Source organism: Erinaceus europaeus, chromosome 16 (assembly GCF_950295315.1).
Source record: "Erinaceus europaeus chromosome 16, mEriEur2.1, whole genome shotgun sequence".
Classification (NCBI taxonomy): domain Eukaryota; kingdom Metazoa; phylum Chordata; class Mammalia; order Eulipotyphla; family Erinaceidae; genus Erinaceus; species Erinaceus europaeus.
Genome location: NC_080177.1, coordinates 4,371,130 through 4,389,417, shown reverse-complemented (window position 1 = coordinate 4,389,417; position 18,288 = coordinate 4,371,130). Strand labels below are relative to the sequence as shown.

General features: G+C 45.2%; 1 protein-coding gene across 14 annotated transcripts in view; it reads right to left on the bottom strand.

Annotated features, from left to right (window-relative positions):
• CSNK1G1 (casein kinase 1 gamma 1) overlaps positions 1-18,288 on the bottom strand; it is a 172,566-nt gene that overhangs the window by 113,314 nt on the left and 40,964 nt on the right. For all 14 annotated transcript variants that reach the window (XM_060174339.1, XM_060174343.1, XM_060174349.1 and 11 more), the window contains exon 2: positions 11,458-11,860. In XM_060174339.1, the coding sequence (XP_060030322.1) occupies positions 11,458-11,644 (187 nt within the window). In that variant the 5' untranslated portion in view covers positions 11,645-11,860. The remainder of the gene's footprint in view (positions 1-11,457; positions 11,861-18,288) is intronic.

Genomic DNA, 18,288 nt, shown 5'->3' with positions numbered 1-18,288 from the left:
TTGTGAGTGGTGAAGCAGGGCTGCAGGTGTCTCTCTGTCTCTCTCCTTCTCTATCTCCTCCCCTCTCAATTTCTATTTCTATCCAACAAATAGATGATTAGAAAATAAAAAAGCAAAGCAAAGAAAATCACTGACGATTAAAAGCTGGGTGTATTTAAAGAAAATGTCATTGGGATTGGGCCAACACACACTATACCATGAGAGGAGCCAGGTTCAAACCCTTGGTTCTCACCCACAGGAGGAAGGGTCTCAAGTAGCAGAGTAATGCGGCAGGTGTTTCTCTTCCTCTCCCCCCCACCCTGCCTTGTCTCTGCTGGGGGCAGGGGTGGAGGGGTCACTGGGAATGGTGATATCACTGTGCAGGTACTGAGTGACAGAGAGACAAAGTGACAGAGAGACAAAGTGACAGAGAGACAGACAGAGAGAGAGAGGAGAGGGAAAAAAATCAGCCTTTTCTTTCTTATCCTAGTAACAGGTAAATTATGCTATATGCCAATGTTTACTCTTCTGTTCCTTTTAACTCTCCCCCTGGCATTGCATCTGCACGATGAACAAGTCAGCAGAAAGTGATGAGACAACTATAATCTGCTTGGCGATTTCACTGGATACTTCATGTTTCTCTATGTTACTGGAAGGTCCCAAAAAGTCTGTCAAATATCAAAAGTCTATCAATCTTGCTGACTTAAGGAAGGTATAATATAGAGACATCTGGCTCAGTATCGTTGTTAAAATTCGGACGGCTCTAGCTGGGCGGGCTAGCTTCACGGGCGGGTAACAGAGACGCGGAAACAACGGCTGGGCAGGGAAGCTGTATTTCTTTATTCAGGAACAACGATTCATAAACTAAGACAAACTAATCACCAAACAGAACTCTGCTGTCTCTTTGCGGAGGCGCAAGCACTCTCTCTTACTCTGCACTCAGGAACCCTCGAACTCTGCAACTCTTCAACTCTCCAACTGTGTAACTCTCCAACTCTCTCTCTGGAACTCAGGAACCCTCTCTCGGGGTTCCTTGGGGAGGGGCCAAGCGGGCCCGCGAAATTAGCAGGACTGATCCAATTCTCTTGGCGGGGGAGAACTAGAACCCAATGTAAAGCATACAACACAGTATCACAGATAACATGTAGACATTCACCTCCATTTCTTTCCAAAACCCACTGAAACAAAGATAGTTTACAAAGGACAGACAGGGTGCTGGGTGGTAGCGCAGTGGGTTAAGGGCACATGGTGCGATGCGCAAGGACCAGAGTAACGATCCTGGTTCCAGCCCCCGGCTCCCCACCCGCAGTGGGGTAGTTTCACAGGCAGTGAAGCAGGTCTGCAGGTGTCTCTCTTCCTCTCCCCCTCTCTACCTTCCCCTCCTCTATTTCTCTCTGTCCTATCAAACAATGATAGCAATAACAAAAATAATAATAATAACAACAACAACAACGATAAACAACAAGGGCAACAAAAGGGAAAAAATAGCCTCCAGGAGTAGTGGATTTGTAGTGCAGGCACCAAGCCCCAGCCCCTGGAGACAGAAAAAAAAAAAAAAAAAGGACAGACAGTTTAGGGAATTAGGAATGGTGTGTTTGAGAAAAATAAAGAAACGACATGGAATGTTGAAGGGAAAAAAAAGCAGTAACATTGGGTTGGGGGGAAGAGTATAGTGGTTATGTAAAATGTCTTTTATGCCTGAGGCACCAAAAGTCCCAGGTCAAATCCCCAGCGCCACGGCAAGCCAGAGCACATAAGTGGTATGGCAAAAGGACAACAAAAATATTGAGGAAAAAACGTCTGTAGAGGATATGGCTAAGAGTTGACGTGTCTGCCTGCAGGAGACAGGGCTTTAAGATCTATGTCATGATACTGGCAATACAATTAGTTCTAAGAAACATCACCCGCAGCAGTCTCCTGCTCCAGACACGCCACACAGGACAACTCTGAAGTCACCACCACCCCTGCTCTGGAGGGGCCTCTGGAGCTGCACAGAGCTGTACTTCCTCTGACAAGAGCTTCGTCTTTTTCTGGGGAGGGATGACATCAATTCTGACAACTTTCTCCTTGTGCTACATTACTTTATCTCTTTATTTTTGGATAGAGACAGAAGTTGGGAGGCAAGGAGAGCGAGAAAGAGATACACCTGCAGATCTGCTTTACCACTCATCAAACGTCCCCTGCAGCTGGGGGGGTGGGGAGCTTGAACCTGTGTCCTAGCTCACTGCCATACGTGCACTCAACCAGGTGCCTCTCCTTGTGGTACAGTTAAATACTGAATTTGAACTCTACTCATAATCGAGCCCTTCTTTCTTTTTTTTCTTTTATTAATTTTTATTTATAAAGTGGAAATGATTGACATGACTATAGGATAAGAGGGCTGCATATCCACACAGTGCCCACCGAGCCCTTCTTTCTATCCACTTAAGAATCCTATAATAGGGAGTTGGGCGGTAGTGCAGCGGGTTAAGCTCATGTGGCACAAAGCACAAGGACCGGCACAAGGATCCCGGTTCAAGCCCCTGGCTCCCCACCTGCAGGGGAGTCGCTTCATAAGTGGTGAAGCAGGTCTGCAGGTGTCTGTCTTTCTCTCCCCCTCTCTGTCTTCCCCTCCTCTCTCTATTTCTCTGTTCTATCCAACAACGACATCAATAACAACAATAATAACTACAACAATAAAAACAAGGGCAACAAAAAGGGAAAATGAATAAATATTTTTTTAAAAAAGAACCCTATAATAATCCTCTCAACAACTGTAAACTGGCTTAGGCAAGTTTGAGCATCTTACCGTTAAATTCTCCTCACATAGGAGGTGGTGCAGTGGATGAAGCATCGGGCCCTCAGGCAGAGCCCCGAATCTGACAGCCAGCACTGAATGTGCCATTTGATGCTGTGTTTCTCTCCCTCTCCTCCTCTTTCATTAAAATCTTTTAAAAATCTATTAAAAAAAAAAAAACAGGGCTGGGTGGTGGCGCACCTGGTTTAGCCCACATGTTACAATACCCAAGGACCTGGGTTCCAGTCCCCAGTCCCCACCTGCAGGGGAAAGCTTTGCAAGTGGTGAAGCAGGGCTGCAGGTGTGTCTCTGCCTCTCTCCCTTTCAACCACCCCCTTCACTCTGGATTTCATGCTGTCTTTATCCAATAAATAAATAAAGATAATTAAAAAAAAAAAACAACTACAGACAGGGGTAGATAGCACAATGGCTATGCAAACAGACTCCTGTGCTTGAGGCTCCAAAGTCCCAGGTTCAATTCCCTGTACCACAATAAACCAGAGCTAAGCAGTGCTCTAGTAAAACAAACAAACAAACAAACAAACACCCTACTTAAATAGCTAAGATTCATGACACTACCACGAGTGAACGTGGCTTAAACCGTTTCAGCTTTCCTGGTGGAGCTGAGATCTTCTGTTCCCAGGCCCCTTGTTCATTCAGACAAGGACAGCACCAGAGATAGCACAGAACTAGAGCTTCCTCTAGTGTAATGGCACTTCCTGTGTGGCTTGGGGGCTTCAATTTGAGCTGCATACATGTGTCCTTTCTGGTGAAATCTCTCTAAAGTCCTACATGGACTTATTATTATTATTATTTTAGCCAGAACACAGCTCAGCTCTGGTTTATGGTGGCATCTGAGATTAAACCTGGGACTTCTATGTGTTGGGAGTGAAAAGTCTTTCACAGAACCATTATGCTACCTCCCAGTCCTCTGACAATTTGGGAGTGGGTTACACCATCAACAGAACAAAATTCTTTCTCAAGATCTACTAGACTTGCTTAACCTTAGCAGCCCGTGCTTGAGTTACAACCTGCAGGGCCTGATCACAGGAGAAATGTAAACTAGAATACAAGTAGGGCTTGAAGTACATTTGTGATATTTCTAGGAAAGTTAAATGCACTCCAGGAGTCAACATGGGGCCCTAAATTCAATCACCATCATCAAATGTGTGGGCGTAGTGATCTGACTCTCCTCCTCATAATAATGAATGAATGAATGAATGAATGGATGGATGAATGAGTAAATAAGTAAATAAATAAATAAATAAATAAATCTTTTTTTGAGGAGGTTAACAGAGAGGCCCATTTAACCCATCTTTCCTATCCTCTTCCCCTTTGCTGGGAGATACAGCTCCAACATGCAATGGGGTGGAACATAAACCAAGTGCTTCTGATGGGCTGACGATCACAGCTGCAAGGCCAGGAGCTAAAGTTAAACATTCCCATTTAAGTCTGCAAGTTAAGTAGTTCAGATAAGAAAACAGTATGCAGTGAAGTTGTCATGCTCGCCCTTTGTTAGTCACAGGAGTCTTACTTTAGAAGCCAGGAAGGAGAGGGTCACAGGACACGCTGCCAGGCTTGGCCAATGTATCCTCCTGTGCCACGCACTGTGTACATCCCACCAGACACAGAGACAAAAAAGAAAGAGCAAAGAGGTCGATTCTCTGTGCCTCAACGACATTACTCCAGCCACGTGTGATTTCACAAAGACAGTGATGCCAGTGGTATTATGGCTGACTCTGAGGGCCTCCTGTAAACCTAGTTTGTAACTATAAGGATGTGGAGGTACTACCATCTATTTCTTAGCCATAGCTTGCAGACTAGCGGTAGGCATTTCTTAAGTCCAGAGGAATGTATTTAATACTTACATGACACATTCCAGACTGGATTCAGCAGCAGACTGGACTTTTTCTAATCTACAAAATACACATTACTCAATAAATAAAAACCGATCTGTAGACCTGCCTCTATTTCACTGTGTACTCCCTCCCACCTTTTACCCAGCCATTTGTTATCAATCTTCCTTGCTCAATAAAATATCTTTTTTTATATTTATTTATTTATTTTCCTTTTTGTTGCCCTTGTTTTTTTTATTGTTTTTGTAGTTATTATTGTTGTTGTTACTGATATCGTCTTTGTTAGACAGGACAAAGAGAAATGGAGAGAGGGGAAGACAGAGGGGGAGAGAAAGATAAACACCTGCAGACCGGCTTCACCACCTGTGAAGCAACTCCCCTGCAGGTGGGGAGCTGGGGTCTTGAACTGGGATCCTTACACCAGTCCTTGCACTTCACACCATGTGTATTTAACCCGCTGCACTACTGCCAGACTCACCAGAATGTCTCTTTCTATCGAGACAATACACACAGGTAAAATCCCATGAAAACAGAGCAACAGCCAGAAAGAAGCAACTGGGGTTTTTTGTTTGTTTTTTTTGTTTGTTTTTTGCCTCCAGGGTTATTGCTGGGGCTCAGTGCCTGCACTGGCAAACGCTAGAAGAAGAAGAAGTGCCCGCACTATGAATCCACTGCTCCTAGAGGCCATTTTTCTCATTTTGTTGCCCTTGTTGTTGGATAGGACAGAGAGAAATTGAGAAAGGAGAGGAGGGGAAGACAGAGAGGGAAGGGACAGACACCTGCAGACTTGCTTCACTACTTGTGAAGCCACCTCCCTGCAGGTGGGGAGCCAGGGGCCCTTCGCACCATGTGCACATAACCCGGTATGCTACTGCCTGGCCCCCAAAGGAGCTCTTAAAGGGAGAAACAGACATGTAAAGAGGTTTAACTTCACTGTTTGAAACATGCCATTATAGAGAAGCCATTTCCTCCTATCAGTTTCAAAGATACCGGTCATGTTCAGCGTTCTGAAGGAGCAGGAAACATCCCCAATGCCTGGGTTCAAATCTGAGTCACACGTTTCCAAGGTAAGTGATCTCTCCAGCTGTCTCTCCAGCCATTTTTGGTTCTAGTTTTCTGGTTTTTTTTTTTTTTTTTTTTTTTTTTTTTACTGATTATAACAAAATGTATGTACTCCTCTTTTTTAAATCTTTTTTTTTTTTGTACTTTATTTTTTAGGTAGAAACAGAGAAATAGTGACAGAAAGGGATAACAAGGGGAAAGAAAAAGAGACACCTGCAGACTTGCTTCACCATTCATGAAGTTTCCCCCTGCAGATGGGGAGCAGGGGCTTGAACCTTTGTCCTTGTGCACTGTAATGTATGCACTCAACCAGGTGTGCCACTGCCTGGCCCCATGTGCTCCCTTTTTAAAAAGGAATGAAATGGAGGCTGGGTGGTAGTGCAGCAGGTTATGCCCGCATGGCTCAAAGGGCAAGGATGGGAGCAAGGATCCCAGTTCGAGCCCCCTGACTCCCCACCTGGAGGGGGCTGCTTCATAAGCAGTGAAGCAAATCTGCAGGTGTCCGTCTCTCCCCTCTGTCTTCCCCTCCTCTCCTCTCTTGATTTCTCTCTGTCCTATGCAACAACAGCAGCAATGGCAACAATAATAATGACAACAAGGGCAACAAAATGGGGAACATGGCCTCCAGGAGCGGGGGCTTAGTAGACACAGAGCCCCAGCAATAACCCTGGAGGCATAAAAGTAAAAAAAGAATGAACCGACACAGTTTAGGAAATATGTAAACAGAGATGAAAGCCCCAGAGCAATAATAACTAATTAGTTCTTTTTTTTTAAGTCTTTTTTAAAAAATTTTTTTAAATATTTTATTTTATTTATTTATTCCCTTTTGTTGCCCTTGTTGTCTTATTGTTGTAGTCGTCATTGTTGGATAGGACAGAGAGAAACGGAAAGAGGAGGGGAAGACAGAGAGGAGGAGAGAAAGACAGACACCTGCAGACCTGCTTCACCACCTGTGAAGCGACTTCCCTGCAGGTAGGGAGCCGGGGTTCGAACCGGGATCCTTATGCCGGTCCTTGTACTTTGCGCCACCTGCGCTTAACCCACTGCGCTACAGCCCGACTCCCCTAACTAATTAGTTCTAACCTGATTAACCTCGGGCACAAACTGCTTAACATCTCACCCCTCGAGAAATTCTCTTTGCATCTTTCAGCCTCTCTGCCCTTCGGCCCTTCCTCCTAAACGTATCTCTTCTCTGCACTCATGAAAGTCCACCAGGCACCATCCCCGACTACGGGTTCATTAACACCTATGTGGTGAGGACTTCTTAGCCCCTCTCTCAGCACGCCTAGCCCATCCAAATCTAGGGTCACATTTCTGCATCTGTGCTGCATTTTCCTCAGAGTGAAGACAAGTTATTTAGCTGCCTTCCTCAGCACCTCCTCGAATGTTATATTTTCTCTCTTTTTTTGTTTGTTTTGTTTTTATGTTTTATTTTATTTTTACCAGAGCACCGCTCAGCTCTGAATTATGGTGGTGTGGGGGGATTGAACCTAGGACTTGGAGCCTCAGGCCTGAGAGGCTCTTAGCGTTACCATTATGCTGTCTACCCCCTCGCCGTATTTTCTATCTCCGTTCAAAATGTCCTCAACCATTTACCTGGCAGACTGGTAAGTGCGATCTTTGTGAGCCCTTCCACTCAGATGTCTGGTGATCAAATCTTCCCTATACAGTACTGCTGAGACTGACTGCTAATTGTCTCATCTCTATGTCACTGTTATCTTCAGAGCCAGAGGTACAGCAGGTGCCACGCATTTCTCATCTAGCCTTGAAAGCTACACAAACATTTCTTAATTACTCACTATACGCTGAGTACAGTGAAAGGAGTTGAGAATATGAAGGTTAATAAAGCCATGTATTGCCATCAAGGTGTTTTTCTGATTCTTTTCTCTTTTTTTTGCCACAAGGGTTACTGTTGGGGCTCAGTGCCTCTGTGATTCCACTGCTCTCGGCAGCCACATTTTCTTTCCTCTAGACAGAGACACAGAGAGAGGAGAGACGCCACAGCACCGCTCCACCACTCGTGAAACTTACCCTGCAGGTACACTCATGTGGTGGCCCAGGGTTCGAACAAAGGCCCTTCCTGGCAATTGATCAAGCCCCCTGCTGGTCACCCGTCAAGTATACTTTGAGGGAGGTAGATGGGTGAGGATGTGACCGCACTTCCATCTACTGGTCTGTCCTTCTGGACTACACACCAGGCCATGTTGCTCCTCTAATATAAAATCACTAATGGTTCCACTCCGCTGCTTAAGGTAAAGACCAAATGCTTTAATGCCATGCAAACACTTCACAATCTGGCCCCAACCTACCTCACAGCCTTATCTATCAAAGTGACTTTCCTTGACCCAGTACGTGTAACCGGGTGCTGCTCTGGGGATGGGCCGTGGGCACGCTCACAGGCAGTGTTCGTGTGCTCGGCTGCAGAGAGCCCGGCCCCCTCTACTCACTGGCACAAGTCCTGTCCTGCACTCCAGCAACTAACACGTCCTTTCTAGACCCCCGACCTTCTCCAGCAGTGTCGTTTTATACACTATCATACTAATCACCTTGTACTGTACTTTTTTTTTTCTTTTCTAGCACTAGACTGATTTTTTTTAAGAGCTAGAGATAGTTATCATGGCACCAGAGCTTCGTTGACTGTGGTAGAGGTCAGGCTTGAACCTGGGTAGCACACAAGGTAAAGCAACACACTGTCCGAGTGACCTACTTTGCCAACCCTCATCTGAGATTCTGCTTCTTTTTTTTAATAATTAAAAAAAAATTATTCCCTTTGGTTGCCCTTGTTTTACTGTTGTAGTTATTGATGTTGTTGTTGCTGAATATAGAACAGAGAGAAATGGAGAGAGAAGGGGAGAGAAAGACAGACACCTGCAGACCTGATCACCGCCTGTGAAATGAACCGCCTGCAGGTGGGGAGCTGGGGACTTTAACCGGGATCCTTACGCCGGTCCTTGAGCTCTGCGCCACCTGCGCTTAACCCGCTGCACTAGCGCCCGACTCCCTCAACTGAGATTCTTACAGTCAGCAACTACATCTTATTATTCTCTGCATCCTGTTCAAAGTCTCACAAGATCGTAAATATTCAAGAAATGTCTATTGAGTGGGTAAGGGAATAGAAACAGATATGTAGACAGCAAGAGTACTAACAATTACTTTTTGTCTTAAATGCTCTGTCTGGAATCCAGGGAATATACGAAGGCAGGGCAGCACTAATTATCATCATTGCCGCAAACCTGAAGCCCCAGAAACCATCCCAATTTTTTCACCTTTCTTCCTACTCATCTGACCATCTGCCAGTCTCGCAAATAACAACCTTCATGCAGACAGAGTTTCTGCCCTCCAAGGAGCTTACACGCAAGGAAGGAACAAAACTAAAAGGTAAGCAGATCTATAAGCCCCTTCTATACAGTGAGTGATCCGTGTGATGAATGAAAGAAACAAAGCAGACCGGCAGGACAGAATGCGGCCAGGGAGAAATGTTCTCCTTGAAATGGAAATGAGACAGAAGTCACAGGATTGTCTGAAAGAGAGAAAGGTGAAGTTGAGGGCTGAGGATCAGCAGTAGACAGGCAGGCAAAGCGCTTTGCGGGAGGGGAGCAGCACTCTGCAGGCACCGGGAACTCTGAGTGAAGAGTTCTGATGGGCAGTGCACTTGGCCGTCTGAAGGACAGAAGGGACGGCACAGCAGAAAGCACGGCCTGGTATACAGCAGCGGCCCTGGACGGAGCCTCCCTGCACCCATCTTGATGCTGGGACTCCCCCTTCACTCCCCCTTCACATATTCTGTCCATAGTCTTCTAACTATTAACCTCAGAGCAAGAGAATGGGGCTATACTGCAGACTGACGTCAGAATGATGCCACCAGGTCCTAAAAATTCCCCTTTTGTCGTTTCTCTTGATAGAAAATATCCCTAGATACAATGCCTTATCAATGCGTCCCAAGACTAGTACAAACCTGGTAAGCATACGAGAATGAAAGCACCAAAAAGAAAGGTATGTCCTGGCTAAAGATTGCAAGGGAAGTCAAAATAAGAACTATCACTATCTGCACATTACAGTGCACAGGGACCCGGGTTCAAGCCCCCAGTGCCCACTGGTAAGGGTAGCTCCACAAGCAGTGAAGCAAGTCTTCAGGGTTTTCCCTCTCACTCTCCTCCATCTCCCCTCTCCCTCTTGATTTCTCTTTGTCGCTTTCCAATAAATAAATAAGTAAGTAAATAAACAGTAATACACACACTCACACACACACACACACACACACACATCAATATCATCCTAGATTCATGAAAGGAAATAAAATACAACACTCTACATCCCCAAAATATATTGGGTCACAAATGTTTCCTTTTAAATACATAAATAAAATTGATTTCCAGGTTTTACTGACCAAGGTTTTTCTTCACTTTTATACAAGTCCAACAATTTTATGATGTTTTGAGAATGCATGACTTTATATGCATTATAAACTGTCTCAGCACTAATTTTGTGGATATTTACGTCATAATCTATTTAATGCAAGTACTACTATGACATGCCAGTGAAGGCAATCCATTACAGAAATGAATATTCACAAAACTAGCCGCTGAAGCAACTCAAGTGTTGCTAGGAAGTCGAGCAGCGTGAAATTACACATTTCACTCTCTTCTCAGAAGCAGCTGCTGCTCTTGTTAACCTAAACAAGAGCAAAACACTAGACAGAAAGAGACTGGCATTAACCTAATTCCAGGCCACCAGCCTTCAGTACTAGGAGAAAGAAATTCAATCTCAGCGTCCCTGAGTTCACATCTGCCCCCAGTGACTTCTGTCTAGTGGGATGACACTTCCCTGAAGCCCTCTATAAGGGGCCAGAGGTAAGATAGTTTTCCATCCTCTTTTGCAAAACCATCAGAAGTGGAAGATGTAGCCAACAATAACAATCTTACATGCTTCTTCTCTCAAAAGTCAAGGTCTCTCACAGTGGGTCCCCCTAGTAATCCACAGCCTTCGTGGCTATAATGAAAAATAAAACTCTGTTGCCTAAACAGGAACAAATTCTTATTCTGCAAATTGATGTCTAACTTGAAGCATGTATAAGGTCTTTCATTTTTTCTTCCCCATTCACCTAAGGAGGGCCATGCGGAGCATATAAACACCCAGTATACACCTGTTTCACATCTTGAAAACGTCTGTGTCATTATTCGTCATCTAACTTACATATTCACACTTGAAATTTTTCAATCTATTTCCCTGGTTGAGAAATAAAATTACATCATTTCCCCCTGGTACTCTAGCTCAGTCTTGCTGATATGACTTCCAGGAAGAAATTCCAGTGGGAATCAGTAAGAAAACCTCTCGAAACAGGGAGTCTAAGCCTGCAGAACTGGGCATTCCCAAGTAAGCACTCAAGTAATGTAGGTCTGGGCATTCCCAAGTAAGCACTCACTCTTCCCTCACCAAGAATAAACCTTCAAGCAAAGCAACACCATACAGCCTCCGTCTAGTGAGTATTACAAGGACTGTAACACTTCATGTACCCAGGAACTCTTAAAAAGATGTCAACAAGCTAAGCAGAACCTTCGTTCTATTGAACTTCCCTTTACCATAATCTCGAAGACTGGACATTTTTTAAGAGAGATCAGCCCTGGATAACATTGACAAAAAGGTAATGGTTATAGTTTCCCTCACAAATTCTTTAGTTCTTGTAACAAGAGGTCCTCCTTAGGAGAGATTTCTCAAGAAATTATAAACTGTTTGTCCAGAATCACATCAGAACATATAGCTCTCACTGTGGAAGCCACTTCTTACCTAGTCTGAGCTCTCCGAAGTTCCCACACCCTATTTTCTTGCCAACCCTGAAGTTGGGTCCCACCATAAGAACCCCAGAGGACGTGGAGGAGCCGGAGGGTCGGGAACAATGTGTATTCCTCTGTGCCATGGGTTTGGTTGTCCGTTGCCTTTCATCTTTTTCCCTACCAGGATGGTCCATGGTCATACACGACAGTCTCCGCACGGGTGGCTCAGGGGATATACTTCTCTTCAGTATAAAAGTATGCGCAAGTAAACTGTAGTCAGAGAAAGGGAAGGACTTCTTCTGTTGGCACCATGTTTATGTGTCTAATGTGTCTCCAGGAGCGAAAGACCATCTGTTAGTTCTTGTAGGACATGTAGTTAGTCTGTAGGTCTCCTACATAGGAGGATATTGTGTAACCTGGGGAGAAGTCAAGAAAACAGAGTTAGAAATGAAATTGTCAAACAAATGGAGAAAGTTACTACTAATGAAAGTGGATCCTATCCAAAAAGGGGGCAAAGCAGATCCACTTCCTGAAGTGGGTTTTGCTCTGTGTCCTCCAGCAGTTTGGCCATCTGGATCCGTCACTCAGCAGGCTGTGGCCCAGGGCAACTAAGGGAACACACAATATATATAGTGATTTTGCCCTAGTACTGCTGATGTGACCTAAAGACTGTTGGTTGTTGACTTCTTCAGTGGCTCACAGAAAGATACAGAGGGTTAAATAAACTGAGGACAATTTCATTCAACACCCTTTCTTGTAATCTGGACAGAACCTATCAGAAAGGAGGTACCGCTCTCTCCCTCCCCATCCCCACCAACAGCCACGGGATCAAAAACCAGTCACTGATACAGGCTGCTTCTTTGAGGGCCTCTGCAGAAGGCCTGCATGCTGGTACTACGTTACCCTAAACTAAACTTCTGGAAAGTTCAAGTTTTTAGTTTTTTGTTGTTGTTATTGATGTCGTCATTGTTGGATAGGACAGAGAGAAATGGAGAGAGGAGGGGAAGACAGAGGGGGGAGAGAAAGACAGACACCTGCAGACCTGCTTCACTGCCTGTGAAGTGACTCCCCTGCAGGTGGGGAGCCAGGGGTTCCAACCGGGATCCTTAGTCAATCCATGCACTTTAGCGCCACCTGCACTTAACCCACTGCGCTACCGCCCGACTCCCGAAAGTTCAACTTTTAATCGAGTTTTCACTGCAAACTGAGTGACTCAAGTAGATTCTTTGCACAAGCCAGATTGAAAATCAAGCTCAGGGAACAAAATGTCTGAGAGAGAAAACTTAGTCCTACTGGAATTCTCTAGTGTTCCAATTCAGAACTGAACCCAAGACAAAGTTTACAACCAGATAATTTTGATAATCCTAGCGAGTATTCTTAACAAATTCTGTTATCAATTATCTTCATTAAATAGTTTCCTTAACACTGCAAGAAAGAAGAAACAGAACAGCCATTTGGCTAAAATCAAATAAAGCAAAAATGTTGAGAGTCTCAGTAGGGTTTTTTTGTTTGTTTGTTTGTTTTTGTTTCTCTTCCCTCCAGGGTTATCGATGAGGCTCACTTATCAGTGGATACACTATGAATCCACTGCTCCTGGATGGCATTTTTTTTCCCATTTTCTTGCCCTTGTCATTATTGTTGCCACTGATGTTGTTGGATAGGACAAAGAGAAACTGAGAGGGGAAGACAGAGAGGGAGAGAAGAGATAGACACCTGCAGATCTGCTTCACCGCCTGTGAAGTGACCCCCTCACCCCCGCAGGTGGGGCCTCAGCTTCTTAATAACACCTAAAACTGCAAGGGGGGAGAAATAGACACAAACAAGTCTGGGAGTAGGCTGAGCAAGAGAGTACATGACCTGAGAGTGTAATGTTTACTTTATTAGAGGGCCTAAAATCAATGACTGATTTGTGTAATTAAAATTGCATGATGGATGACCTGGGAGGTGTTGCAGTGGCTAGAGTGTTGGACTCCAAATCAGGAGGTCCCAAGTTTGATCCTTGGTGTGTGCCAAAGTGATTCTCTGGTTCTCACCTCTTGTCTCGTTCCAATTTTAGTATATGTGCTGCCAATGTGAGCACATCGCCTCTTGTCTCATGTTAATAAATATATCTTTAAAAAAAAGTTGTATAATAATAGTAGGTTTCCACAAAGCAAATTATCAGTAATATTTCTCTAAATTCAGGAAGCAATATATCTACACTTGGTGTATACTTTGTTATGGGAAAGAAAAAAGGGGAAATGGGGGAGTTGGGCGGTAGCGCAGCAGGTTAAGCGTATGTGGTGCGAAGCACAAGAACCGGCAGAAGGATCCCGGTTCGAGCCCCCGGCTCTCCACCTGCAGGGGAGTCACTTCACAGGCGGTGAAGCAGGTCTGCAGGTGTCTATCTCTCTCCCCGCCTTCCCCTCCTCTCTCCATTTCTCTCTGTCTTATCCAACAACAACAATATCAATAACTACAACAATAATATTTTTTAAAAGGCAACAAAAAAAAAAAAAGAAAAAAGGGGGAAAAAAACCCTGGGTCATGAAAAGGGTCAGCAACTACTGGATCTCCTACACCAACATCATCATGAGTTTACTTCTAATCTCAATTACCATTTGTACTGAAAATCCTGATTATCCTGGCTGTTTAGTACCTATACTTCCTCAGGTCATTGGAAAGAAAAGAGAAATTAAAATTAAGATATTCTGGGGCTGGGTGACAGCACACTTGGGAAACTGCGCATGTGAGCCTGATCTAGGGTCTGGGTTCAAGCTGCTGGTCTCCACCGGCAGAGGCAAAGCTTCAGAGGTATAGGATTACACGTCTCTCTCTTAATAGAAATCAAGAGGGAAGGGGGACAGAGAGGAATAGATAGAAAGACGCCTGTAGCGATGCTTCACCATATGTGAAGCTTCCATCTTGCAAATGGGGGCTAGGAACTTAGCTCACCACTGCCGAGTCCTTTTCCCCTCCTCTTTCTCTGTTTCATTAAGGAAAAGAAAGAATAGGGAGGGGGAAATGGCCAGCAGGAGTGGTGGAGTTGTTGTGCAGGGCTTGAGTCGCAGCAATAAATAACCAAACAAGAAAAATGAAGGTATTCTATTAGACATTCTCGTCTTAACTAGGAGGTTGGTAAGTTTGAAGAACTGTAAGGCTGTATTTTCTCTCCTCCTCAACAGTTCTGAGAACAATAAAATCAAGTGTCGGGCCGGCGGCGGCGGCGCACCTGGCTGAGCAAGCGCACACGTTGCAGTGCGCCAGGACCCAGGTTCGAGCCCCCAGTCCCCACCTGCAGGGGGAAAGCTTTGCGAGTGGTGAAGCAGGGCTGCAGGTGTCTCTCTGTCTCTCTCCCTCTCTGTCTCCCCCTTCCTCTCGATTTCTGACTGTCTCTATCCAATAGATAAATAAAGATAATAAAAAAATTAAAAAAAAAAAAAGCAAGCGTCTTAGGCTGGGCACGCAGCATGTGAGCATGCAACCGGCTCACGAAGTCTCATCGAGTGTTGCCGGTACACTGAGCTCCTCTGTGATGCCAAGCTTTTGTTCAGTCTGCTTTCCTACTGCACAGAGGGGATTTTTTCTTTCCTCCTGCCTCCAAGGTTATTGCCGGGGCTTGGAGATAGAGAGGGCAAGATAGTAGCACTGTGGGTTAAGCATACATGGCGCAAAGCCAAGGACGGGTATAAGGATCCCGGTTTGAGCCCCAGGCTCCCCACCTGAATGGGGGTCGCTTCACGAGTGGTGAAGCAGGTCTTCCCCTCCTCTCTTGATTTCTCTCTGTCCTATCCAACAACAGCTATAACAACAACAGGGGCAAAAATAACAACAAGGGCAACAAAAGGGGGGGAAATGGCCTCTAGGAGCAGTGGATTCGTAGTGCAGGTAGTGCAGGCACTGAGCTCCAGTGATAACTCTGGAGACAAAAACAAAAAAAGGGGGGGGAGCTAGACAAAGAAAGATAGAGACCTTTGCAGTCCTGCTTCACCACTCTCAAAGCTTTCCCTCTGGAGGTGGGCTTGAACCTGGGTCCTTGTGCACTCTAATGTGTGTGCTCAATCAGGTGTGTCACCAACTAGCCCCTCCCCCATTTTTAAAAATTCCCTTTTGTTGCCCTTGTTGTAGTGATTATTGTTGTTGCTGATGTCGTCATTGTTGGATAGGACAGAGAGAAATGGAGAGAGGAGGGAAGACAGAGAGGGGGAGAGAAAGACAGACACCTGCAGACCTGCTTCACCGCCTGTGAAGCAACTCCCCTGCAGGTGGGGAGCCAGGGGCTCAAACCAAGATCCTTATGCCGGTCCTTGCGCTTTGTGCCATGTGCTCATAACTCACTGCACTACTGCCCGACTCCCCCCCCCCCATTCTTTTAAATAGAATTTTTTTATAACCCAGGAGGTGGCACAGTAGATAAGGTATTGGACTCCAAAGCATGAGGTCTTGCATTTGATACCCAGCAATGCATGTGCCAGAGTGGTGTTCTGGTTCTCTATTAATTAATAAATCTTTAAAAAATAAACTTAGGGCGGGGACAGATAGCATAATATTCATGCAATAAGACTCTTGGCTGAGGCCCCAAAGTCCCAGGTTCAATCCCCTGCACTACCACAAGCCAGAGCTGAGCAGTGCTCTGGGAAATAACAATAATAATAAAAAGACAATAACAAATAATAATATTAAATTTAAAGCGGGGCTACAGGGACAGAATGGCTCTGCAGAAAGCCTTTCCAGCTTGAGCCCTGAGCTCCCAGGTACAATCCCCAGCTCCACCATAAGCCAGAGCTGAGCAGTACTCTGTTTTTTCTCTTTCTGTATTTTGACCTCTCTCTCATAATAATTAAGTTTAAAATAAACTTAAATCACGCTTTTTTTTTTTTTGTCTCCAGGGTTATTGCTAGGGCTTAGTGCCTGCACTACGAATCCACTGCTCCTGGAGGCCACCTTTCCCCTTTTGTTGCCCTTGCTGATTTTCATTGTTATTATTGTTGTTGTTGTTATTGCCATATAGGAGTATTGTATAGGACAGAGAGAAATTGAGAGATCTGGGGAAGATAGAGAGGGGGAGAGAAAGACCGACACCTGCAGACCTGCTTCACTGCTTGTGAAGTGACCCCCCCCCCTGTGGGTGGGGAGCCGGGGGCTGGAACAGGGATTCTAATGCCGGTGCTTGTGCTTTACACCACGTGCATTTAACCCGCTGCGCTACCGCCTGGCCCCCACGCCTATTTTTTCATTGAGTGAATACTGGTTTCCATCTCAGCAGATGTATAGACTGCCCCCACCCCCAGTGATCTAGTCACCATGCAATCGCCTCCCCCACCCCCGTGGTCACCATCATTCCCTTGTCAGAATCCAGGGTCTATTCAGTTTGTTCAAGTTCATGTCTAAGTACGTGGTTTCTTTGTATTCCACATGAATGAAATCATAGTGTTTGTCTTCCTTTCTTAGCTATTTCACTTACTGCAATGGCCAGTCTTTGTGAAAACCCAGCCCCTACATTTCTTTTGTAGACAATTTAGGATTAAACTGGTGAGGAGGACTTCTCGATCACATATACGGCAAGTGCGTGTTTAGTGAGCCCCCAAAGGCTCCTCTCCTCTCCTTCTCGATCACATATACGGCAAGTGCGTGTGTAGTGAGCTCCCAAAGGCTCCTCTCCTCTCCTTCATCCCTTCCTCTAATGCTGTTTTGGTTCAACTTCTCCATTCTCGTAAGTTTCAGTTTCAGTCTCACTTCCACATCATTGTCCAAAGCAAAAATGAAAGAAAAGTAAAATCCTCCTTGCATGAAACTTCTTCCCAGGGCTCCTCACTAAACCCCCTTGTTCTGAGTTGCTGACAGTGTCTGCAGTAGTATCTGAAATACGCTCCAAAAGCTTCTTAAAAAGCGATCCTAGTTATGCAAAGAGACTCTCCTGCCTGAGGCTCCAAAGTCGCAGGTTCAATCCCCCACACCACCATAAACCAGAGCCTAACCTGACGGTTAGCACACGGCACCAATAATCAGAGCAGTACCATTCTCAAAGAAGGGCTTCGTTAAGCTTTCAGCAACACTGGTGTCAAAAACCACAGGACAATTAAAACGTATAGACAGCTGAGGCGCAAATAACAGGCTCTCACAAAATAGACACAGTAAGAATCTAACTTTAATTAACCTAAGAAACTATCAGAATTGATTTACTTCAGCAGAAGCAGATTATGAGTGACGGGGTAGAAGGGCAGACCAGTGATCAGCAGTCCTGGCACTGTGTACACTTCTCTTTCCAAAGCTAGTCACTAATGCCTCCCCTGCCCCGCCAACAGTCTAACAGCACTCACTGAATTACCGTGTCTAACATGGGCTGACGAAACAGCTCACTTGCACTGGACGCCTCTTGCTATGTATGAGACCCAGGTTTGAGCCCAGCCCCCACCACCTTGAAGGAAGTTTCAGTGTTGGTGGCTGGGCAGTGGCATTCTGGGTAAAATGCTTAAGGATCTAGGTTCCAACTCCCACTCCCCACCTGCAGGAGAGAAGTTTTACAAGCAGGGAAGTGGGTCTGCAGGTGTCTTGGTCTCTATTCCTCTCCCTATCTCCCCCTTTCTCTTTTTTTTTTTTTTTTTTTTTACCAGAGCACTGCTCAGCTCTGGCTTATGTTAGTGTGGGGAATTGAACCTGGGAATTTGGAGCTTCAGGCACAAGAGTCTCTTTGCATAACCATTATGCTATCTACCCTCTGCCCTCCTTTCTCAATTTGTCTCCTCCAATTAGCAAAAAAGGAAAAAATGGCCATTGGGAGCAGCGGGTTTGTAGTGCTGAGCTCTAGCAATACCCTGACGGCAGGAAAAAGGAAGCTCTGTGCCATGATATCTACTCCCCCACC